This window comes from Vulpes vulpes, chromosome 12 (assembly GCF_048418805.1).
Source record: "Vulpes vulpes isolate BD-2025 chromosome 12, VulVul3, whole genome shotgun sequence".
In the NCBI taxonomy this organism is placed as follows: domain Eukaryota; kingdom Metazoa; phylum Chordata; class Mammalia; order Carnivora; family Canidae; genus Vulpes; species Vulpes vulpes.
Window position 1 is genome coordinate 152,582,313 of NC_132791.1, and position 25,121 is coordinate 152,607,433.

Below are 25,121 nucleotides of genomic sequence, written 5' to 3' on the forward strand. Positions count from 1 at the left end.
ATTCAGAGGTTGGAATTCCCTATCATCGACAGTCTAATTTCTGTAATGAGAAAAAGTGATTTCTCAGGCAGTATATAGAATTATGTGAGTCTATAGACTACTACTAAAGACTTACTTTTTTGTTGTTGTAGCTAAATTTTATTTAAGGTTTCTTTTTTTTTTTTTTTTTTGTCATCGTTGTTGTTTTTACTTATGTAAGTACAGTGTTATATTCTGCCTGAAGTTCCTGTCCTTTATGTTGCTGACCATATGCCTCAAGTGTTGTACATCTCAAAGGTAGTTAGGAATACAGCACCAAAGCACAGAGAAATCTAGGTGAGAGACGAGGACTTCAGAGTCACCTGAAAAAGGTGATAGTTGAAGCAGAGTAGATGAGTTCACTTAGGAAGTAAACAGAGAAAAAATCCTGGACAGAGTTAGCCGTATAAAGTAGTTTGCATATTTAACTGGTAGGAAGAAGATCGAGCCTGTAGTAAATCAGAATTATAGAAGGAGAAAAGATCAAGAAAATCAGGAATGTAAGATTCTTTAGTTCTATGAGAACAGAGATGATTTTGATTTTTTTAAAAGTTTAATTTATTAAAGATTGTGTATTTTCTACTTTTTATTGGATTCCTTGAATGTCATCAAAGAAATGTATTCTTTCCTGCCATAGTATATCAGCATTTAAGATATTTTAAATCTATACTTTGTGCATTCAACAAATATTTATTGGTTATGTGTTATGCCAGACCATAGTTGTTACAGGTATTGTGAAGAAAAAACACAAAAAAACCCGCCCTTGTGAAGCTTATGTAGTAAAGGGAGACAGACAATAAATAGCATTAATTAGTAATGTATAGAATGAATCACTGATATATTGTGTACTAGTTAGTAATGAATGTTAATAAGGAAAATAATGTAAGAATGATGTATTTAGTCAACTTAGGCTGCCATAACAAAATACCAGAGACTGGGTGGCTTAAGCAACAGAAATTTATTTCTTCATAGTTCTTAAGGGTAGAAGTCCAAGATCAGGTTCTGTCTTAAGCAATAGCAATTAATTTTTTCACAATTCTGAAGGTTGGAAGTCCAATAATTTTCCAGCAGATTCCGTTTCTGGTGAGATCTTTCTGGCTTGCAGATGGTTGCCTTCTAGAACATTGTGCCCTCACCTGGTGGAGAGAGTGAGTGTTTTGGTGTCTCTTCCTTTTCTTATAAGGGCATGCTAATCCCTTCATGAGGGCTCCACCCTCATGACTTCATCTAAACCTAATTACCTCCCAAAGCCCCATCTCCAAATACTGTCATGACATTGGAGGTTAAGGCTTTAACATAAGAATTTGGGGCAAGGGGGAACCATTCAGTCTCTAATGGATAGGTAAATTGTGAGCAGAGGTGGTCGAGGTCCTGGAATAGCTGTTTGAAATGGGGTTCGTCAGAGAAGGTTTCACTGAGAAGATGGTATTTGAAGGAAAAAATGTAATAAAGAATGAGCCCTGTGGCTTCCTAGGAGAACACCCTTCCAGGCAGAAGAAATAGTACCAGGCCTTGAGGTAGGAGTGAGCCTGGTGTATTTGAGGGACAGGGACAGCAAGGAGACCAATGTAGTTGGATGCGGTAAACAAGGGAAAGTGGAGAGTATGGGTTTTGTAGCCAGTGTAAGGACTTTGGCTTTTGCTCACAGATGGGACACCAGTGGAAAGTTTTGAGAAGAACACTAGAGGAGTAATGGGATTGACTTAATGCTTGGAAAGAATGTAATCTCTAGCTCCTACAAAACACTAAAATCATATATATATATATATATATATATATATATATATATATATATATATATATATTATAGTCACAGAGAGAGAGAGAGAGAGAGAGAGAGAGAGAGAGAGGCAGAGACACAGGCAGAGGGAGAAGCAGGCTCCATGCACCGGGAGCCCGATGCGGGATTCGATCCCGGGTCTCCAGGATCACGCGCTGGGCCAAAGGCAGGCGCCAAACCGCTGCGCCACCCAGGGATCCCTAAAATCATATAATTTTGAAGTGTTTTAATATAGTATGTTTTTCAGAAAATAGATAGTTCTTCATTTTGTTTTGCTTTGAAAATCAAGAAAATACCCCCAAGTTAGAAAGAAGTATACCCTTGCTATTTTTTTAATGTGTATTCTGAGATAAAGCATTTGTAAATTCCTAGTTAAATATAATCCTGTGATCCACTAACATTTAAAAATGATAAATATAGGGTTATAGTATTAATAATATTTGTGGTTAATAAGATGATATGCTGTAATTTTATTTACTTGAAATAATCAGTTAAATTTAGGAAACAAATATACCACGCATTTTGGTTACCATAACAACTTAGGTGAAAAATTGAAGAACAGATGTTATATTAACCTGTTGATGTTTAATGGTATGACAGTTTTAAAATTACACTTAACACTGTTCAGATTTTAAATTTATGTATAACATAAGTTGTCCTTGAAAGAATCCCTTATTTAACTTTCTTTCTATAAAGATTGTTATAAAATATGGATGAATAGATGTGAATAAAGGAAATGGTATGATAACCCAGGATAGAGATTTACTTGAAAGATTTATTTTACAACCGAAAGCATTTAGACTGAATTTTTCTGTTTCTCATTGCCTTACTCTCTGCCATCTTTTTCTTGGTTGGGGGAAGGAGATAGAGAATGATAGAATGTATAAGAAAAACATTTAATTTGGCCTTACTGTTCCTTAGGGTTATGTTATAATAATTTATAATAGGATTTATTTTTTAATAACTCTTAGAACTTTCAATGTTAGCCTTATTTGTAAACTGGTGTTTAAATTTTGATGTTCAAATTTACTACATTCAGTTTTTATAGATACCGGCAGGCTGTAAATGCATTCATTTTAATCTCATTTTATCTTGAATTCTTTAAACTTTCAGGAAGCTGGAGGTTGAACTCTTGTAAATCATTCTTATGCATTTATAATTGGACAAAGTAAATGCATAAATCATTAATATCATACATCTCATGAGTAGAAAATAGGAGTGTTTAACATTGAAGTGAAATGTCGTTGTTGGCCAGTGTACACAAACATACACTGTTCACCTTACAGAATTTCATTTTGTCTGACATGGAGAGTGTTGAGGAAAAGGCAAATATCTTAGCAGCTACTGTAATTGAATTGGCCTCTGAATCATATAAAGCCAGGAAGCCTGACAGTAACATTGTCTAAAACCTTAAAAAAATATTATGGTGCATGTGATGTGTATCTACTTGAGGCTGAAGTGAATGGGCTATTAGAAAAAAATGCTTTTAGGGGGAAAAAAGTATGATATTTTTAGAAAAATGTGTTAAAAAATAGAGGTGATTTTTTTTTTCTCTTGAAATGACTTGTTTTCTACTTTCAAAGGAAGCTTTAATCTAATTATAAAGCTTCTCTGACCATTAATTTTTTTCTCCTCTTTTCTTTTTTAAAACCTAATTAATATGGTTTATTTTTTATGAATAAGTAATTGCTGTTTTACTTGATATTTAGTGCCTAGAAGAATCCTGATGTGTACTATCAGTTGTTTTTATAAATACTTCAGTTATTATTGGGAATAAATACAGCCATTTCATAATATATCATTCTCCTATGCCAGGAGTGGTTGATTATAAGATTTATTTGAAAACTTCTTCTTATTTATCATTCAGGAGGAAAATTGACCAGTGTCAAGGTGGCCTTAATTTTAAAATTTTTATATTTATTAAAATTTTTCATTATTTATAATTAATTTTAGACCACTTCAAAAACTAGTCAGACTCCAATATCCATTGCAGTTTATGAAAGGAACTGAAATATATTAGAAGGCAATTTTTTTTTTAAGATTTTAATTATTTATTCATGAAAGATACAGAGAGGCAGAGACATAAGCAGAAGGAGTAACAGGCTTCCCTCAGGGAGCCCAATGCAAGATTTGATCCCTAAACCCCCAGATCACTCCCTGAGCTGAAGGCAGATGCTCAACCACTGAGCCACCCAAGTGTTCCCGAAAAAAAATTTTTAAGGTAAAATCATGACTTACACAAAAATAAGATGAACAAAATCTGAGATTTTCTTTACCTATTAATCCTGAGACAGCCAGTAATATGTTACAGCCAGCTCACAGGAGAATTTCAGAACCATAGGTATATAGACAATCAGGAATGATGAACCAGCTTTACAGATAGATGCAAAACTGATGTATTCATGAGGCAATGATCAATTGCATTCCACCAGACAGTTCACTTACATTTCTAAAGACAAGTATTATTTGCATTGTTATTAGTTTTCTACAACTTATGGAGTTGTAAAACAGCTCTAAGGCCTTGAAAGGCAGAGGTGACACTTGATAGGATATCCAGTGATCTTTTTGCCCATTTCAAAGTCTTTTACAGTTTCTTCTGTTTTTATTTTCTTTTGTCATCCATTTGCTTTTAAGTAAAGACATTAAATCAAATCATCCTGACAGGCCAATATATAAACAGAAGTTTTTGTTTTGTTATTTGTAAGTAGCCACATAGCGATTATCCTGGCTGTATTACTATTCTGTCTCTTAAAGTAACAACCTCCTATTCTCATTCATTTCTGTTAAATTTGTTTCTGTTGAGTTTTTGATTGAGGTTATTGATGCATTTTAAAATCCTAGGTTTTTTTTTTAAAAAAGTACATGCTTGCCTACAGAAATTAAGGGAGGGAGCTCGAAGTGCAGTATAAAGAGATTGGTTTCATTTTTCAGGATGTTGGGGAGAAAAAAATTTTATCTACCCTTCAAAGATTCTTCTGGCTGGTCTAAATTAAATTGACATGAGATAGACTAACAGGAGAAAAACAGGTTTAATTTTGTACATATGGAAACCCCACATTCATGAGATGTTCAAAGACAGGTAAAATGAAGTACATATGCCATTCTGAGCTAAGGAATGGGATAAGCACCCTGGGCTTCAAAGGGGAGGAGAGCAATTCACAGGGCAGTTAGAAGAGCAGATGTTTGGTAATGAGATGTTTGCCCTGCCATATAGATGGGTCACTCAGATAAAATTTATTTCCGATAATAACTCTTACTCTGGGAAACACCCCCAATTTATATTCTTTTAGGTAGTTAAGAGAGGAGCAGAATCTTCTCTTGAGCCCACAGGGGTTGTTGAATGCCTTCAACTCAAAATAGTCCACATACTAAAATGGCACATTTTAGGGAGACTTTTTCTGCACCCCTTCAAGGAAAAACATTTAAACCTCTCATGAGTTATTTCAAACTCAAGGTGTAGATGTAAAATCAAGAATGAAGTCACAGAAATGAAGAAATGACAGGTGAATGGAGGATAGAGAGGAAAAACATCTTAAAAAAATTTTTTATTATAAATCTTAAAAACACATGTAAAGATAGAGAATAATTTGAATAATTAATGAATCTCCATTTTCCCCTTATCTTTGTTAGTATCAGTCTTTTTATACTTTTACTTCATTTGAATCTTATTTTTTCCCATTAGTATTTTAATGTAAATGCTTGACATGATGCTTTCTCCCCAATTACTCCAAAATTCATTTTAGAAAGTAGTATCATTTTCATCCACAATTATACTATTATCATTCTTAAGAGAATTTGTAGTAATTCCTTATTAAAAATAAATATCCTGTCCATATGCAAATTTTTCTGTCTCAAAATACAGTTTTACCATTGGTTTATTCAAATTTGAATCCACCAAATCCATGTGTTGCATTTGGTTGTTTTGTCCCTTACATCTCTTTGACTTCAGAACAGTGCCCCCCTCCCTTTTGTTTTGTTTTTAAACATACCATTGACTTGTTGAATAAATCTAGTTTCAACATTCTTTATTTATGTGATTACTTTTTTGTGATATCGTTTAACTGGTGTTAAAAAACAAAGTTCAACTGAGTAAATTTAAAGACCAGATTGGCTTTATTCAGTGATTTGTGAATTAGGCAGCAGCTGGTCTAGCAATAGAAAGGAGCTCCAAATAACTGAACAAAATGGGAGAATTTCTATAAGCAGAAGAGGACAGGGACAAGGAAAGAGGGGTTACCCATATTTCTTTGGGGGTTGAAAGGGATCTACTGGAAGATTACCTCACTAAATGCTGACTGGGAAATTCTAGATTTACTGGTTTAAGATTCCATTTCTGGAAGAGGTTCAAACTGCAGTTAGGTTAGCTATTAAGTCTTGGTTTGCTAATGTGGGGCTTACCACAAATGAGTCTGTTTTGGGCCTGTTGCTCCTCTCTCTTCTTTTTAACACTTGTTTCTCTGTATACCTGTAAACAGAAGTTAAATTTTGGCAAGAATATTTTATAGGCAGTGCAGCTATGCTTTATATTGTTTCACATCAGGATTCTTTTAATTTGGCTACTCCACATTTAATGATGCTACATTTACCTAGGGGTTTGGATGGTGATAGCCTGGTCCTTCTCTTGTCAACATGATTTTCCCTTGTATGGCCAGCAAGTGATTGTAGGTTAATGATTTAGCGCTCTGTAAATATCCAGTTTTTCAGCAACCTGAGAAGTTTTTTGGATTGAGGGGAACTGTCATTGTCCTCTGTCTCAAAAGGCTAACCTGCATGTGTGTCTTCAGGAGGAATCTGTGTAGAAAAAGAAAGAAGGGAATCAGAACAGCCAAATCAAATCTAATGGAAGAAAAGATGTTACAGCCACATTTTTCTCCTATTCAAGAATAGATTTAAGAGACAGATAAGAGATTTAAAAAAAAATAAGAATGATAGTGAGTACATAAAGGTTGAAAAGAAAGATGATTGTAGGTTATTGTATTTAAAAGATATTTTGTGTGTGAGTGTCCTTAACTAATAATACCACAAGGACCCTCATCTAAACTAAATCTAAGAATAACAACAAAAAGCCTCTGAAATGCCCATTTCCTTCCTGTAAGGTAAGCTTCAAAGAGTAGAAAATCTAAAAACAAAAAACAAAAAACAAATTTCAGGTATAATTTAAAACTTTTCCTGCTTAGGAGAGAATAGCCTAGGTGCCCCCTGAAGCTGGCATGAGAAGGCTGATTTAACTACATTGAAAGTGACAGAAGAAGAAAGAATGACTTCTAAGATACATCCGTTCTGGAAAATTGCTAAACTTGTGAATACAACAAACAAGCTGTAAAACTTTCAGTGAAGGCTGTAAAGAGCAGAACTGATGCCCCAAGCAAAGGCTCGTTGATGCTAGATATAAAGGAACATAGCACAACCAAATTAAAACACCCAAAGCTAAAAAATAAGTCTAAAAAAATGAAGGAACACTGAAAAGACACAGGAAATCAAGCTACATAAAACTGTGGAAAAGACGACCAATACCTTCATTTATGTCTTAATTTCTTTGTGTTTTCTATAACACATCTTACTTAGATGTGTTATAGATTTAGATAACATTTCTTAAGATGGATTTTTAGAACCCCAGAGCATCATGCCTGAGATGCCCTGAAATGACAATGCCTAGACATTTAAATTGTCAAGTGTTAAATCTTCATCACAAAGATAGGATTTTATAAGTTGCCAAGTATAAAGAGAAAATATAGTCACATATGAGTAAGAATGACCTTACATCTTACCTTTTAGACTTTGGAGAAGTCTAAGCATTTACGGGAAAAGAAATAAAGCCAAAAAAAATAGTGGCAGTAATACACTTTGGTATGCTATCTAGCCAAACCAACTTTTCCTTCTTTAAGATAGAAGATCCCTTAATACATGGAACACATAAAACAGTGAAGTACTTAGTAGCTAGCAATTCTCTTTGCAGAATCTGTGGAATCTATGATGATAAAAAATAGATAGAATTTATAGTTTAATCTGTTTACAAATGATTATGATTCTAGCTTGCCCCGGGCTATTCTTAGAAAACCACAGATAGAGTAAGTAGTTAATAAAGAATTGAGTTGAAAGTATGGAAAAATAAGATTCAACTGACACAAAAAACTAAATGCTATGAAAAAGATGTATTTTTCCCCCCCAAAAAATCATACATCTTCAGAAAAGTACTGGTCTTAAATTGGACAAAAATACATATACTTAATATGAAAATATTATGGTTCAAATTATCAGAACATAGTACATTAAAATTAATATAACAAAAATTAAAATATGGTCACCCACATGAAAATTAAAATAAAATTCTTGTGTGTATAAGACAAGAAAGAAATGCATAGACAAGAAGAGCATGCCTTAGAATAAAATTGTAATGGTTGTAGTTATATTTTCATGGATTGCTGTCAAACCTATATGTAAAGAAAAAAATTATCAATTTAAATGTCTGTATTAGTAAAAGAGAAAAAGAGAAAGGAAATCAAGAAATATAGTGTACCTCAGACAGGGAAAATAAAATTAAGCAGAAATAAAATTATAATAGTTGGTTGTTTCAGAAATTTTGTCAAAGTGAAAATTACTGAATCAGTTAGTTAGACAAAGAGGATCAGGAGAAGAGCTACGATAATTAACATACAGGATAACCAAAATACTTGAGAGAATGTTATTTTTAGGTAGATGATGTTAATTAATGGCTCAGGTCAAAATCAGAAGTAATTAAAGTGTATGCATGCATGAGCATGTATGTGTGAGAGAGAGAGAACTGCCAGAGTGGATATAGCTAGAAGTAGAAATTGTAACTAGAATGTACCTCCTCAATAATTTTTGAAGAAAGAGGTAAGGTATAATTAAATCAAATAAATAAAAACAACTGTATCAGAAACCCAGAGTCATAACAAATTAGCAAAGAAAAGAGCACCTAGCCCTGATGGGGATTTACTTTGGAGAATTTTTGAAAGTTTAAAGAACAGTTATTCAGTAAATAATTAACTCTAGCTTCAAAATACAGAAAGGGGCATTGTTAATTATCTGATTCGTTTTATGAATATTTTGTTTTGACAAATTGATAAAAATACCACCTTTAAAAGAATTTATGGACTGGGGTCATTAACCAGCAAACAGTACAGTACTACGTGACAATAATTATTTACTTGGAGCAAGTAAATTATCCTCAAATACATGGGTAGCATAATAAAAGCAGTGCTGTTAACACAGAGGAAGGAACTCGGGACTCATTTTTTATTCCTTCTCTATATCCTGTCCTCGAGAAGATCTTGTCTACTGTCCCTTCTCCATCACCATCATCCCTTACCTGGATTGACTGCAGTCATATCCTATTTTAATCTTTTCCATTTTCCACCTCATCCCCCAACAGCCTGTTTGCAGTACAGTAGCCAGAATCATCTTTTAAATGTCATTTCCCTGCATAAAACCTTTTAGCAGCATCTCTTAAATTATCTTGGAATAAAAATCCCAACTCCTTGCTCAGCCTTTAAGTCAGGTAATTTGGCTGCTGCTTCCTTCTTCAGCTTTTTTTTACATGCTCCTCTCCCCCAGATTGTCCTGGATTCCAGTTCTTTCATACTGAGTTTGTTTCCTCCTCACTGCTCCCCTGCTGACTCTGCAGCCTGAAATATTCTTCCCTCAGCTCCTTACACAAACGCCATCTCCCTTCAGAGATTTTCCTTGATTCCCCCAGTTTCAAATAGCCCTTCTTCTGTGCAGTCATTCTCTAACAAAGTTCTCGGTTTTGTCTCTTCACATACTTAACTAAAATGCTCTTGTTGACTTGCTTATTGTCTGACTCCTCCTCTTAAGAATGTAAGGCCCTTACTCACTGCTATATCCTTAGTACCCTTGACAGTGTCTGAGATGCTTAATGAATATTTGTTACATGATTGCATGATAGTTCATTATAGGCAAGATAACTAAAATAATATTGGGTTGAAAATAGAAAAATGGGGCAGTGCAGTTGAGTAGCAGTTACATTCCCTCATGGGAGTTTAGCATATAGAAAACTAAGAGTTGATAATGGGGAAAGGATGCTTAAGTAGTATAAAAATAGCAGTGGTCTTGGGAGCTTTGGGTTTTAATTCTGACCTGCCTACCTAATTTTGCAGAAGTTATCTAATCCAACCTTCAGGTTCTTCATCTGTAAAATTGCAATAACATTATCTCTTGGCTGATGTACGTACTTGAGTGTGTGTTGGGGGGGGGGGGTAAGGTCCTGCTTCCTTCCCTCTTTCCTTTCCTCCCTCTCTTATAAGGCACTTCAATAATAAACATACTCCATTGGGACCAAGATTTCAAAAGTGCTTCATACCATAGCACCAGTTGAGATAACGTAAGTAAAATACCTGGCACAGTTCAGGGCACATAGGAGGTGAACAGTATGGTAGTTTCTTTCACCTCTAGTGGGAATCTGTAGGCTAACCGATTCTGTAGTTAACTCCAGTCTTCCTTGGGATTCTTAGAATTGTGTGTGTGTGTGTGTGTGTATTTTTTTTTAAGATTTTATTTATTTATTCATGAAAGACAGAGAGAGAGGGAGAGAGGCAGAGACATTAGGCAGAAGGAGAAGCAGACTCTTCATGGGGAGCCTGATATGGGACTCAATCCCAGGACACTGGGATCACGACCTGAGCCAAAGAGGGACAGACGCTCAACACTGAGCCACCCAGGTGTCCCAGAACTGTATATTTTTATTATTAGAGTACATTCTTGCTTTCTCTTAGACTCTCAACTCTTGAGAGTGTCTTCCGTATGACATTTATCATAATGATTTATTCATAGCTTGTGTTCTATAGGTGTTTCTTTAAAATTCAGCATGCATTTATTAAGTGCCTGTTATGTGCAGTGCATAAAGTTAAATGAAGAAAACAAAGTAAAGGCAATGGAAGGGCATATCCTTCTAGTTGTGTATAGTGGGAAAATATTGCTCACTTTTAAAGAGATATTTAATAAATGTATTTAATAAGACAGATTTGAATTTATAAAAATAAAATATGTTGACACCCTGAAATTTGGTAAAATAAATGTGGAAAAAAAGGAAAGTAAGAAATAAAAATATTTCACCAACATAGGTGATAAAATCTTACTATGCAAAATAGATGAAGATTTGATAGAAATGTGTGTGGTTTGTAATAGGGTTTTGTTAGATGGAGGAGATAAACAAATCACACATGTAGAAATATTAAGAGAAAAACCTTTATGAAAAATAAAAAAAAATACATAGTTTTTCTAGCAATTAAGCATAGCTTATACATCTCAAAAGGACATTTATTTAGTAAAAAATGTATTTAAGAAACAAAATATGGTGCAAAAAAAACTAGTACAAAAGCATTGTATAAAAGCATCAAAAGCAAAAACAGCAGAAGTGGGTTTTGATCCCTTTTTTTCTAAGCCCTTTCACGTTTATGCCCTTCTTAATTTTTTTTTTATTAGACTATTTTTAAGAGCAGTTTTAGGTTCACAGCAAAATTTCATGGAGGTACAGGAGAGATTTCCCATATACTCCTTGCTTCTGCTAGGTTCCCCCACTATCAAAGTCCTGCACCAGAGTGGTACATTTATTACAAAAGATGAATCTACACTGACCCATCTTCTGGACCCAAAGTCCATTTATATGAGGGTTCACTCTTGGTGTATATTCTGTGGGTTGTGACAAATACAATGACTTGTATTCACCATTACAGTGTCACACAGTAGTTTCATTGCTCTAAAAATACCCTCTCTCCCTGCTCAGCCTTGACAACCATGGGTCTTTTTAGTATCCATAGTTTGCCTTTTCCAAAATGTTACGTGTGTAGCAGGAATCATATGTTATATAGCCTTTTTAGATAGATTTTTTTTGGCTTAAAAAATTTAAGTTTCCTTCCTGAGTTTTCATGGCTTGATAGATCATTCCTTCTTAGTGCTCAGTAATATTCCACTATCTAGATGTAATACAGATTATTATTTCTCCATTCACCTACTGAAGGACATTTCGTTTCTCCAAGTATGGGCAGTTATGAATAAAGCTGCAATAAACATTTGCCAAGCAATTTTTTTGTTCCCTGCCAGTCACTTAACCTCTTTGGGGTTCAGTTTCCTCAATCTGTAAACTATACTTGATGATTTCTAAGGATTCTGAAGTTTGAGATGATACAGTTATCTGGATAAAAATCATGAAATATTATGTTATACTGATTATGAATAGCTTTTGTAGGCCTTTATGCTGAAAACATTATAAGTTGGCAAAGCCTTCCTGGTAGAAAGCAATCTGGTCCTGTATAAACTAAAATTATACTCTGTTCCGATCATTCTGTTTTGGGGGTATACTTCAAGTAAACCCAAATGGAGGTTATAAAATAACATTTTTTCTTTAAGCAAAGATTTTCATAGGGTAATTTATTATTTATTTTTAAATATTGTATTTATTTAGAAAGAGAATGCATGCATGTGCACACAAGTAGGGGGCAGGGATACAGGGAGAGGGTGAAGCCAACTCCCCACTGAGCAGGGAGCCCTATGCAGGGCTTGATCTCAGGACCTGAGATCCTGACCTCAGGCAGCTGCTTAACCGACTGAGCTACCCAGGCACCCCATAGGGTAATTTATTAAACAAAACAAAACAAAAAAACCTATGGAAACAATTCAAGTACCCTGTAATGGGGAAATGCAGGGTAATTGTGTGAGGGCAGGGACCATGACTATTCAGACTGATGTGTGCTTAGCACCTCACTCAGTGTGGTGTTCCAAATATTGGCTGAATGTGAAAATGCTGAAAAAGAACTTAGGGGAGAGAGAAGACCTTGCACTGAATATAAAAGATTAGATGGCATTCTGCTTTTCCTTTCATTTGCTGCTTCGCCTTTCTCATGGCTTCACTCAGCTGTTACCAGCTCTTACCTGCTGGACTCCATACTTGCCCCTTTACTGACCCCAGTGAATGTCTTAGGCATGTGATATAGCAGCCATAATGTAGTGGCTTCTCACTTGGAAAAGGACATCACCGTGGTTGGAAAGGAGTAGACCGTGTGTCCCCATTTTGCCAGGGCAGTCTCAGTCTGTGCTTGATGTCTCACTGCAAATCGCAATAGCATCTTCCACTCTTACAGGTGGCTGGGTTCAGACAGCAGGGTGCCATTTAGCTGAGAGTCTGCCTTTTTGTTGTGAAAAATTTGCTTGATTTTTCAGTTCAGTTTACTTTAATAAACATTTTTTTTTAATGCTCAGTGTATGATTGTGAGATACAAAGAAAATTCAGATAAGGCCCAGTCACCAAAGAATTTCACTTTAATGCATTTTCCTCTTTAGTTTATTTTGGTAACTCATAGTCCTTTGGAATCAGAGTGTTCCTAGGTCCAAGCTTCTGCCCTGGCCTCATCAATTTTTTTTTGGTTTGCCTCTGGCTTCATGCCTTTCTCTCCCTTGGAACTTAAAGGAATACTCTTTTAAGAACCTGTGCTCCTCCCACGTGGCACTCTGGGTGTTTGGGATGATGGAATTCCTCACTCAAACCCTTTTGAGCTTGCTCCTAGGCTCTCTTCCCTTGGATACATGTACACAAGACCCTTCACAGTGCCTGCTAAACCAGGGATGGGAGGAGAAGGGAATGGATGGCAGGTCAGTGGCAGGAGGATGGCCAGGCTCCCTGCAACCTTACACGTTGCAGAATTCAACCCTGCTTTTCAGGGTTACTTTCAATGTATATTCTTCAAAGTAGGAGAATAGAACATATTTTTTGTAGTAGTTTATTAGCTTGACTTACCGCTTTCAATATTTAAGCATGATATTTGTGCGTCCAGTTACATTCTTGCCATGAATCCCACAGATATCAGGGGCAGGCCCACTCATAGTAAAACCTAGAATCCTTACCATGACCCATGAGATCATACATAATCTGCTCTTGCCCCTACCCTGCTCACTGCAGCTGCGCTGGCTTCCTCATTGTTCCAGAACAGTCCAGGCATGCTCCCATCTCAGATCTTCACACTTCCTGCTGCTGCCTCTTGGAATGCTCTTCTTCCAAGTACCCATGTGACCTCTTCCCTCATGTCCTTCAGGTCTCCCTCCCTCCTCGCTGCACCACCCCTACAAGCAGCACCCCCTCCCCACTGCCATCATTATTTTATCAGTGAAACCTCACTGGGCTAATCTTTCCAAAATTTTACTATCCCCCAAATACTGACTGTCTCCTTCCCTGCTTTACTTACGTCCCTTAACATGCATCACTATAAAAAGTTAGAATAAAAAGCTAAACTAGGTCCCTCCCCTAAATATCTTTCTTTTAACCCCCATTAGATATAAAATGTTTTTTCCTTAAAAATTTTCTATTTTAGAAAAAAAATTTCTGTTTTAGTTTTTATGTCTTTTTTGGTATATTTTTTTTATTGGAGTTTGATTTGCCAATATATAGTGCTCATCCCATCAAGTGCTGCCCTCCGTGCCCATCACCCAGTCACCCCATTCCCCTGCCCACCTCCTCTTCACTACCTCTTGTTTGTTTCCCAGAGTTAGGAGCCTCTCATGTTGTCACCCTCTCTGATATTTCCCACTCATTTTCTCTCCTTTCCCCTATAATCCCTTTCACTATTTTTTATATTTTTTATTTCCCTGTATGAATGAAACCAGAGTTTTTATGTCTTAAGGTCATTTATGTATCCACTTTAAAGAATTACATAGATCTCCAAGTCTAGTTATTTAAAGCTGCAGTCCCTCTACCTTGCCTTAAATTTTTTAAGGGTAACCATTTTCAGCTCTCTTAAATGATACTTTTGGTATTTCCCACCATAACTGTATAACAAACATACTTATATTGCTACTTCCTAACTTTTCAGTTTTAGGCATTACCAGTTTACTTACTCTGTAGGGGATGAGAACTAAGCTTCCCCTTACCATTGGGGCATACCCCATGCACATACACACATGGTCAGCTGTCAGCTTTCCCTCTTCCCAGTATTTAGTTGTGATTTTGGATAGGTCAAGCTTCAGTGTTTTTAAAACTGTTAAACGCCCCTCACAGCTGAGCCATGTTGTATACTGTGACTACTTTTCCTATAGCATTTTATTTTTCCTGGAATTAAAAACTATCATTATTTTGATTTGTTTACTTTCCTAGGTTATTAGCATCAGTGCTCCCTCGACTGCCCTAGTTATGTGTATCTTCTTTGAGTATGTTCACATTTCTACATGCATTGTTTTCTGAGTCTTCAGCTCTTTTAAAATCTGGATGGATGTTCTTACGATCAGGCCTAGCTTGACTAAAATCATAGACACACAAGAAGTCTTGTTTATTCCAATAGGACATCGGTCAGTCACTTCAGATATTCATTACTGTGTGAACAAATAATGAAAATGTAACTATGTTTCTTGAATTTCTGTATGGTTCTCTTTCATGTATTGTAATTAAGACACCTTTTATTCCAAAAAATACAGAATATTTTCTTATATTTCATTGTATTACAAAGAACATATTAGGAATTACTGGAAAAATTTTAATAAATTTATGTATGTATATTTTTGTATTATTTCTAGGCTCTTAAAATTAGAGAGATCTGTAATTGCCCACCACTTTCGGGACCAGACCCTCGATTACTATTCAAACTCAGCATGAAGCATTTTCTGGAAGAATCGGAGAAAGAAAACGTAAAAATCACTGCTGAGAAACATAAAATGGATACTCTTACCATGCAACAACAGAAGCAAATACCCTTAACGTACATAGTTGAGAAAAGAACTGGCAGTTGAATTAAAATTTATGAGACATGGGATATATGAAGAATGTATCAACCCTTACCATTTTTATGTTACTTTTTAAAAAATGATGTTTGAGATAAAAAAATGTATATTCAGGGTCAAATCATGTATATTACAAGTATTATCTAAATTCTTCAAGGTATTTTCATGAAATATTGATGTATTTTAATCTATTTTAAAATATCTTCAATGAGGAAAATGTCACAGAATAAATTTATATTCCACATTTTACTCTGTCTCATACTTGCTTTTCATTTGGAAGGCAGACCTCTAGTGGATGAAAAATCAGAATGTGCAGTAATTCTTAATGTAGAGAGAGTTCTGGCCGAGCCTAAACTGGGATTTAGAGTCTGGGTGGTTATGATGAACTGGGAAACTGACCATCTGAAGCATCCGTTTGCAGAAATTGACTTGCACTGGGATAGGATTATGTGGAATAGGGGACCCTGGGATGGAGAATTTCCTGGCCCTCGCTTATGGACTCTGAGGGGAAAAGGGCTATCTAGGCAGAAGCTAAACTGTTTCCACAGGAGGGAAAAGTAGTGACCTTTGTGGTCCAAGTGACAGAGTGAGAAACAAAATGGCAAGAGAGGGTCACTTCCTTGCAAACATAGTGTGCCGCTGACAGTCCAAAGTCCTAACAGAAAGTTGTATCATCTTGGCTCCTTTACAATAGTATGATTTGGGAATCTCAGGGGTTCTCAGAGAAGCCAGTGACCCCGTTCTCATTGAGGGAATACCCAGGAGGGGCAAGAGAAGGTGCAGCCCCCAAGTTGATCTCCCTGGGCAGCAGACATCACCTAAGGGCTGGAAGAAGATGGGGCAGGGAGCACAAGGCACAGCCCTAGCAGTGCTCAGAAATTACTGTTACAGAAGTCTGGAGCCACCCAGGGATCCCTGGAAATAAGTTTCTAAAATGTATTATTATTTGTATAAAATTATCTGTACTCCCAAACTGGTGAAGTCTAGTGATGTTAAGTTTCTATTCACAAGAGGGACATTATTCTTGAAACACGTTATATTAAGTAGTTTCTTGGAGAATTAAAAGGGAAAGAAACTATCTTTTATTGACTGTGTACTATGAGCTGGGACCCATGAAGGAGGTTGCAGCGGTTTCCTTTCACGGTGAGAACCAGGCTTGGAGAGGTTATGTAGTATACCCGGTGCCTCTCACCTAGAAAGAGCAAACCTAGATCTATCTGACTGCACATCTGTCCATCTTCACAACTCACAGGTACCTAAAGCTAAGCTATCAGAAAAACAGGCACCATCTCCAGGTGTGTGTTAGCTTCCTCATGTGTGGCTTCAGTCAGGTAAAAATCTAATTGTAAAATCAGGATCACTTCCCTGCAAGATGTCCTTTCAGGTGTTCCTTTTCAGACCCTTCTACCAAAAACTGTACATGAAGAGCCTGAGTGAGGCAGGTTAGCAGATAAGAACCTCTCCCTCTGCCTGTAGAAGCTGGTGACTCCTCATTTGGGATGTGTCCTGACACATTTCCTTAGACAAAATAGGTACCTAGTTGTTAAGAGAATTTCAGGGGCTCTTTAAATTTTTTCAGGCTTACCAGAGATTGCTGGTAAGGAATGTCTTGATCTGTACACAAGACAACACTTGCAAGGAGGAGATTCAGATTAACTGTTCTGGTCGTTGTTCACACTCTGACCATGATTGCAGTTCTGTCAGAGGCTCTCCATAACATGTAAAGTCATTTGGAGAATGTCACCTAGAGGTAAACAGTAAAACACACCGTTAGATTTCCCTGTAGATTTCCTAAGAAAATAGTGTAGTGGAGGCCCTAGTCTATTTTTCCTTCCATCCCATTATCACATCTAATTGTACTGTTCAGACTTTCCAGGAAACATATACAAGTTGACAGAGCACAAAATATATAGAGAGAATACCTTATAGGGCATATAAAAAAGATATTTTTTTTTAACCCATGGGATCAATAAATGTAAAGGAAATGTTACATTTCAGCTCAGGGTTTTAGGAGAACTTAAATAGCAGTTGAAATGTAATATAATATGTATACGCATACTCTAAGTTGTATATGGAAAAGACCTAAGTTCTGCATTTAGTTCCATACCATACTGTCAGGGCTTTTCATCTACCCAGAGGATTTAGGTGTCATTGGCTAGTTGCTCAGTTGTTAGGAGCATGATGCCAATAAATACAGGGCACAAATTCAATCTAATCTCTCTAGAACCTGGGCAGTTGTACGACTGTCCTCTGAAACCAAACTGAAAGAACAATATATATATTTACTGCTATGTCCCTAATACCTAATAATTTTTGGCGCACTGTGGGTATTCAATTAGTATTTTACTGATACTGTACACTCAACATTATCTGGTCAAAGAATAGTGAAAAACAAGAAAAGAAAGAAAAAGAAAGAAAAAAGAAAGAAAAAGAAAGAAAGAAAAAAGAAAGAAAGAAAAAGAAAGAAAGAAAGAAAAGAAAGAAAGGAAAGAAAAGACACCTTATGAAATCTGTCTCTTTGTAGCCATGGGACCCTGGGCAAAACATTTCACCTCTCTGACCCTCCCTTATTCATTTGTAAATGGGGATAAGAAATCTTACCTCATAGACTGAAATGATGAAGGCAAATGATGTACTGAAAGCATTTAGCATAATGTGTAGAGCTCCAAACAATAAAAATAGCCATGATTTATTGAATGCTTATTTTGTACCAAGCACGGTGCTAAGCATTTTTCAAACACTGTTGAACCTCACTGCAGCCCTATTTGTGATAGGTAGTCTATTACCCCCCATTATACTCCAGGAATCTGAAGTTTACAGGGTTAATGAAATTTGTTCAATGTTACTCGATGTATTTAAGATTATTTTACTTCCAAGAACAGAAAAAAAAAAAAAAAAAACCAACCCAACCCTCAAACTCAAGAAAATTTATTGCCTTACCTAACAAAAAAGCCCAGAAGTACACTAGCTTTGGACATGATTTAGTCCAAAGGATCATGATATCAGAGCAATGGTTCTTTTCCTCTGCAATTTTTCTCAGCTCTGGCTTCACTCTTCTCTGCTGATGTCAAGATAGCTGTGCAGCTGCCAGAGTTACATGCTTCATTCACATCCCGTTGAGAAGAGTGGCTCACCTTGCAAATACTGAAACAGAACCCTCAATACTAACTGCACCCTCTAAAGAGCAACCCAGAAGCAACCACAGGGGATGGGGTGATCCTGCCTGGCTGGAGCTGAGGATGGTTACAGTCAGTGCCAACATTTATTCTTTTTCAGCAGGCAAAGAAACAAGATCATTCTTTGTAGATTTGGTCCAAAATCATATTTAATCTGAGCAAAAACAACGTAACATAAGTTTTATGTTGACATGGTAGTAAATCTGCATTAGAATATGGGCTTTATCATTTACAACCTGAAGTATCTCCTACCCTCAAAACCACCCTATGAAACCAGAAGGATAAGTGGTGGTATTTACTCAGGAAGGAGAAGACTCAAGCTTGGAAGGATTACGCAAGTTATCCAAGAATGCACCTCAAGTCGATGGCTGAACTGGATGAGAAGGAAAGGATGCTTGATTTGTAATCCAGTGCTCCTTGAGCAATACCACATTCTTTGGAGAGGGAGGTATTACCTACATTTTTTATCTGGAAGCTCAGAGATACTAAGTAACTGTGTGCCCAGCACTACTCAGCTCATAACTGAGATTCAAACCCTCATCTTCTGACTCCAAAACCTGTGCTCTTCATCCAGTTTCTACCACTTTAGTTGGCAGATCTCATAAAGGAAGTGGCAATGAAAACTGCTCATTTCCCTTCACCCCTCACTTGTGAACCGTAGGGCCAATACCCTCCTTTCTCTTAAAAGCATTCATTTTAATACTCTATGACAGGTGGCAAAAATATTCATTTTAAGAGTATTGATATACATGAGGGATACAATTCCTGTGAATCATCTTATGACATGTTTTTATTAGGGTCTGGAGAGCTTCTTAATCTGTGCTGAGAAATACCTCTCACTTTATTAGTGGAAAGAACTATGTCAGTGTAGAGCCCCTAACTTCTAACAGAAAACCAGTAGCCTTCAGAGGTAGGCCAGTGACTCCCAGCCTTTCAATCATCAAGGACTCCTTTTACCTGACCTGACTGCATGGACTTTGACAGCACAGAGTTCTGTCTTGAAGAGGTGGAGTGTCTAGACTCATGACCAGGGTTTCTTGGGGTGCCAGCTGTTTAGGGGTTGAGTTAGTTGGGCATGGGGTGTAAGTCACAGTGTGGTCCTGCCCCTGTGTCTCAGAATTTCTGTGATATCATCAAAGACCAATCAGGACCTCTGATTGTCATGTGACCTCTGGTATTATCAAAATTCCAGCCAAAAGAAAAATTTGTGATTTTAATTAGTCTGGGTGGCCTAATTATGTGAAAGAAAATATAAAATTTTTAGTTAGGCTCTTTGAAATATTAAGCATAGCTGGCAGAGTCCCAGTGCCATCAGTGAGGACCACAAGGGGCCTGGGACCTCATCCTGGTCAACAGGGATCTAAAGTCAGATTGCTTTTTTTTTTTTTTCTTTAGACTATAAAAGAAAGTAAAATTGACATGTATTAATTTTGACCAATATATTAAAGTAGAACTATATTTTTGTGGGTTAGGAATAATGGATGATCTACCTAAAGGTCTATATTTAAGGATGTCTTTAAAGTAATTACTGTTTTTGTACAGAAACCAACAAGTTGAATTTTATTTCTTCTACAACTAATCCTCTGATGCTATAGTAGCCTTGAGAGAATCAAGGACAATATGACTAGTCTTGTTTCTGCAGGGATTGGGGGAGGGGGGAGGACATGAGATAGTAACATCTGCCCTGATTACGTCCCAGGATTATTATGGATTTTGAATATAGTTATGTGTATATACTTTGTACAGTATCCAAACTGCTATACTTCTGCTGATTCTTATATTCTAGTATTGTTTTAGTCTGGGCTTTAAGATTATTAGCTAGGAGAGATCATTTCCAAAAGGATGGCCATTGGCCTGATCTAGTATAACACAAAATTGAAGATATGTAAGACAAAGGGAAGCCTATTTATGCCATGTTTTGTTTTAGTCTGACTTATGAGTGTGTGTGTGTGTATTTAACCCAGTTATTCTATTAATCCTATAATGATCTTTGTCTAGAGAGTGTACCTGGTTTCCATCAATTTCTACTTTCTGATGCTTAAGTCAATGTCTTCCTGGCCAGCCCACTCTTCAGATGATGAACTGAATGAGGATTCATGTTTGGCGAGTCCTGCTAAGGACAAGACCCCATATCCTTTCTCTCCCTTTAATCCTCACAACACCTCTTCAAGGCATGGGTTATTTTACCAATTAACAGGGAAATGGAGGCTCACAGGACTGTGTAACTTGGCCAAGGTCACACAGATAGCCTAGGAATTCAACTAGGTTTATGATACACAGAAGCTTTTACTGACTTTGACTTGCTTTGTCTCGCACAAAGTAAATGAGAGCAACTGTTAGGGCAATGCAGGAAACATTTATTTGGGGTCCTCCTTTGTTCTAGGGCCCAAATCTTTTCTCTTGCTCCATAATCCCTGACACTTTCCATGGTCTCCCCTCTCAACACCATCTTTCAACGCGTGCAGTGAGCCAACCAGCTGAATGAAACAAGTTCATTACAAGGGCACAGAAGCCCTCAGGAATGCAAATCAGCACATAGTAAGTGCTCACTGACAAGTCCAAAGACCGAAAGAAAGAATGAATGGATACATATGAATGAATACAGACAAGTGAGCAATAGGGGTTATCTGAATGCTTGAGGCAGTTTTGGGGTGAACTTTATAAGGCAGTGAGGGGAAAGCCTCACCCATGTGCCAGGGTATATCACCTCCTCCCAGAACCCAGGTTCCCACAAACACTCCATAGCAGGTGCAGAAAAATCCTACCAGGGCAGCCCGGGTGGCTCAGAGGTTTAGTGCTGCCTTCAGCCCAGGGTATGATCCTGGAGACCCAGGATCGAGTCCCACATCAGGCTCCCTGCATGGAGCCTGCTTCTCCCTCTGCCTCTTTCTCTCTCCTCTCTGTTTCTCATGAATAAATAAATAAAATCTTAAAAAAAAAAAAAAAAAGAAAAATCCTACCAGTTCTCTACCTTCCACTCACTCATTCACTAACCCTATTCTCTGCTTTATTTATCTTCATAGCACTTATCCCCGTCTGAAATCATAGACTTATTTGACTCAACAACTACCCAAAGTTATTTGGGTCACTAGCTTTGACCTGAGCTGATCACAAATACCCAACTCTTTCTTGTCAAGGGAACTAGTTTAGGAAACCACTGAGCATTTGAGGTCTGAAGATTGGGCTTCAGAGCCTGTCTTCCTTTCAAGCTCTATGATGGAATAAGCCACTATGCCTCTCAGAGCCTCTGCTCATCCTCACTGGAATGTCGTGGAGACAGATCATGTCTGCCACATTGCACGGCAAGCCCACCCTCCACCTGGGAGCCACCTGGGGGTTGGATCTCATCTTTCTTACTTACTCTTGATCCAAAGCACTGCTCAAGATGCATCTCTTCAATCAATTTAAGAATATAATAGTGGCTAGCATTGCTTTTCAAAGTTGTTGAGCAAACTCTTCACTGTGAGTCTCCCCATTCTATCAAGCAGGCTAATATTCTCCTTAGGCTTGCCCTTAAGAGCTCAGCATCTACAATGAGAGCCAGATGAGGCTGGCTCATTCTAAGTGAATTACTTTATTCTGTAAGACTCAATTTTCTTCCTCTGGAAACTGGAGGTGGTAATAGTTGGGGTTTCATGGTGGTGGGTGGGAGGCCTCAACATATGCCTGGAGCTCAGCCATTTCCTCAGCATGTAGAGGATATGTGCATCAAGAGTACATAGGACCACCTGTGAGGGCCCTCAGGCCACCCAAGATCATCTGCAGCTGGGGTGGAGAGTTTCCAGTACCTTTCTCACCCTGCTGCTTCCTTCTCTGCTGAGGGGTTTCTCTGGCACCTCCTGATTTTGTTCAGCCACCAGCAGGGGCAGCTCAGAAGAACAGGGCATTTAACTCCTGCAGAATGCCCCACATCCAGGGGATCAGTGTCAGTGGATAAATGTCTCATACTTTGGGATGATTCTAGGGTATGTTCCACAGTTTGCCAGTAGGTGGGACTGGGACCCCCGTTACCCAGAACTTTAACCTGCTCATTGATACATACTCTGTATAAGCTTCTCTTCCTTACTACTCTCTTCATTTACTTCTCCACATGTGCTTCCCTGCGATCGCTACCAAATGACCTGGTGCCCACCTACCCTACCTTAGTGCCTACCTCAGGGCCTGCTTTGAAGGGAAACCAAACTGTGAAGGTCACTATCAAACTTGTTATTATTGAATCCCCATAACAACCCCACTTAACAGAGGAGAAACTCAAGTTCAGAGAGGTGAAGTAACGGGCCCATAGTTCCACTGCAAATAGTTCTTTTTATAAAAAAAAAAATTAATTTATTCATGAGAGAGAGAGAGAGACAGAGAGACAGAGAGACAGAGAGAGAGGCAGAGACACAGGCAGAGGGAGAAGCAGGCTCCATGCAGGGAGCCCAATGCAGGACTCGATCCTGAGACTCTGGGATCACACCCCCCAGCTGAAGGCAGACACTCAACTGCTGAGTCACCCAGGTGTCCCCACTGCAAATAGTTCTAACAATCCCTATCTCTGGGGATTGTTTTGGGGAAGTCAAAAGTCAATTATGAGATATAAATTGGCCTTGTAAACAGTAGTACTAGCATGAGTTGCTTATTGTCCCTTCATAGTGCTACCTCTTCTAATGGTAGTGACATGGACAGTGATGCTCAGATACCCAGAGTAGCCATAAAGATGCCTAAGTACAATAGCTAATCATCTCTCCTTCAGGCCACACAGTCAATTCCCAGAGCAGCCTCTCAGTTTGAACCTATTATCTGTGATTCATGGGCTCTGGATCTAGAGTGACCCTAATAGCCACCCATGCAGTGGGAGTTTTGACTTGGAAATCATAGTCCAAGCAAAAAGTGGTATTTACACAAATGTGACAGCTCGTCTGGGAGCAGGAGAAGTTTATTTAACAGCCGGAACAGATTGCAGAGTTACCACTCAATGGCCTCGTCCAGAGCACAGAAATCTGTCAGGAGTCGAAATGTGAAGGAAAGGCAGGCTGGAAAGACAAACCAGTCTTGAGGAGCCTGCTTAGCAGCACTCAAACTTATTCTGCAGAGGACATTTGGGTTGGATTGTTCTGGAGATGTGGTCACTAGGGCTCAGCAAGATCAAGTTACTGACAATAAGATCAGTAATCAGAGCAATAATAAGAGTCACCATTCATTACTGAGACCTCATACAAACCAGGCCCCAAAAGCACTTGACATATTTATTTGATTCCTGCAACAGTTCTGTGAGGTGGCTATGATTGCCCTGCTTTATATATGAATGAAGAAATCAGAGCCCAGGGAGCCTCAGTGACCTGGTGCAGACATCATGGTTTGGACTACCTGAGCTTTTGGGCCCCAGATTAATGCTACCTGGAGGTGTTAGGTGTCAGTACATTGGCTTTTTGGTTGGTTGGTTGGTATATAATGCATGAACACACAGTGTAATGTAGAAAAATATCTTTCAAATCAGATAGACCTTAGATTAATTATTTTACTTTCCCAGGACTAATTTCACTCCTCCCAAATATTTGGTAATATCTGCCTCCAGAGCACCTGTAAGAAGACAGTGGGTTTATGCATGTAGTATTTATTTTTCCCTCTCAACTTTGTGGCTTGTAGTCCACTTCCAAAGATGATGTTCATTTTTTTAAAGATTTTATTTATTTATTTATTCATGAGAGACACACACACACACACACAGAGGGAGAGGCAGAGACACAGGCAGAGGGAGAAGCAGGCTCCATGCAGGGAGCCCGACGTGGGACTCGATCCTAGTTCTCCAGGATGACACCCTGGGCTGAAGGTGGCACTAAACCGCTGAGCCACTGGGGCTGCCCTCAAAGATGATTTTCAAAGGAAAGTTTGGGACCAAAATCTGAGAGGAGGAGATTCATTTCTTTGAGGCCAGGCCTCAAATTAGGAGATTTTTGTTGTTGTTGTTGTTGTTTTGGTAAGTCAGAGTATGTCAAGAAACAAATATAAGAATATTTTTCAACAAAATCATTTGTTTTCTACTCAAGGTAACATTGGGTATTAATCAGACATTACCTGCTCTGGTTTCTCTGCCCTCTGCTGGCGACATCTCTCTCCTTGTACTATTTCAAATGTCCCAGCAGAGCCAGAAAGCCCTCCTCACCCTAGGCGTCACTGACATGCAAAGAGGGCAGACAGAGCTCCCATGGTCAAGCTCAATGACCATGACTGGCCACTGACTTTCTCCCTTGAAGGGAACTGCCTTTCCCTCTTTTTGTTGGTAAGTTATTGATTCAGGCTAATTTTCAAAGTGAGATTTAGGAAAAGTAATAATGATAAGTATAAAGCAACTAAAAAAGCTAAAAATTAAAATTAAAAGGACAAACCCTGAATCTAAAGATTATGTTGGGACCAAATATTCCAAG

The 25,121-nt window shown here is 37.8% G+C and overlaps 1 protein-coding gene across 2 annotated transcripts in view; it reads left to right on the forward strand.

Moving 5' to 3' along the window:
* Window positions 1-15,787, forward strand: part of OMA1 (OMA1 zinc metallopeptidase) — a 71,359-nt gene extending 55,572 nt beyond the window's left edge. For both annotated transcript variants that reach the window (XM_026006994.2, XM_026006995.2), the window contains one exon: window positions 15,335-15,787. In XM_026006994.2, coding sequence (XP_025862779.2) covers window positions 15,335-15,547 — 213 coding nt within the window. In that variant the 3' untranslated portion in view covers window positions 15,548-15,787. The remainder of the gene's footprint in view (window positions 1-15,334) is intronic.
* Window positions 15,788-25,121: the final 9,334 nt, after the last annotated feature.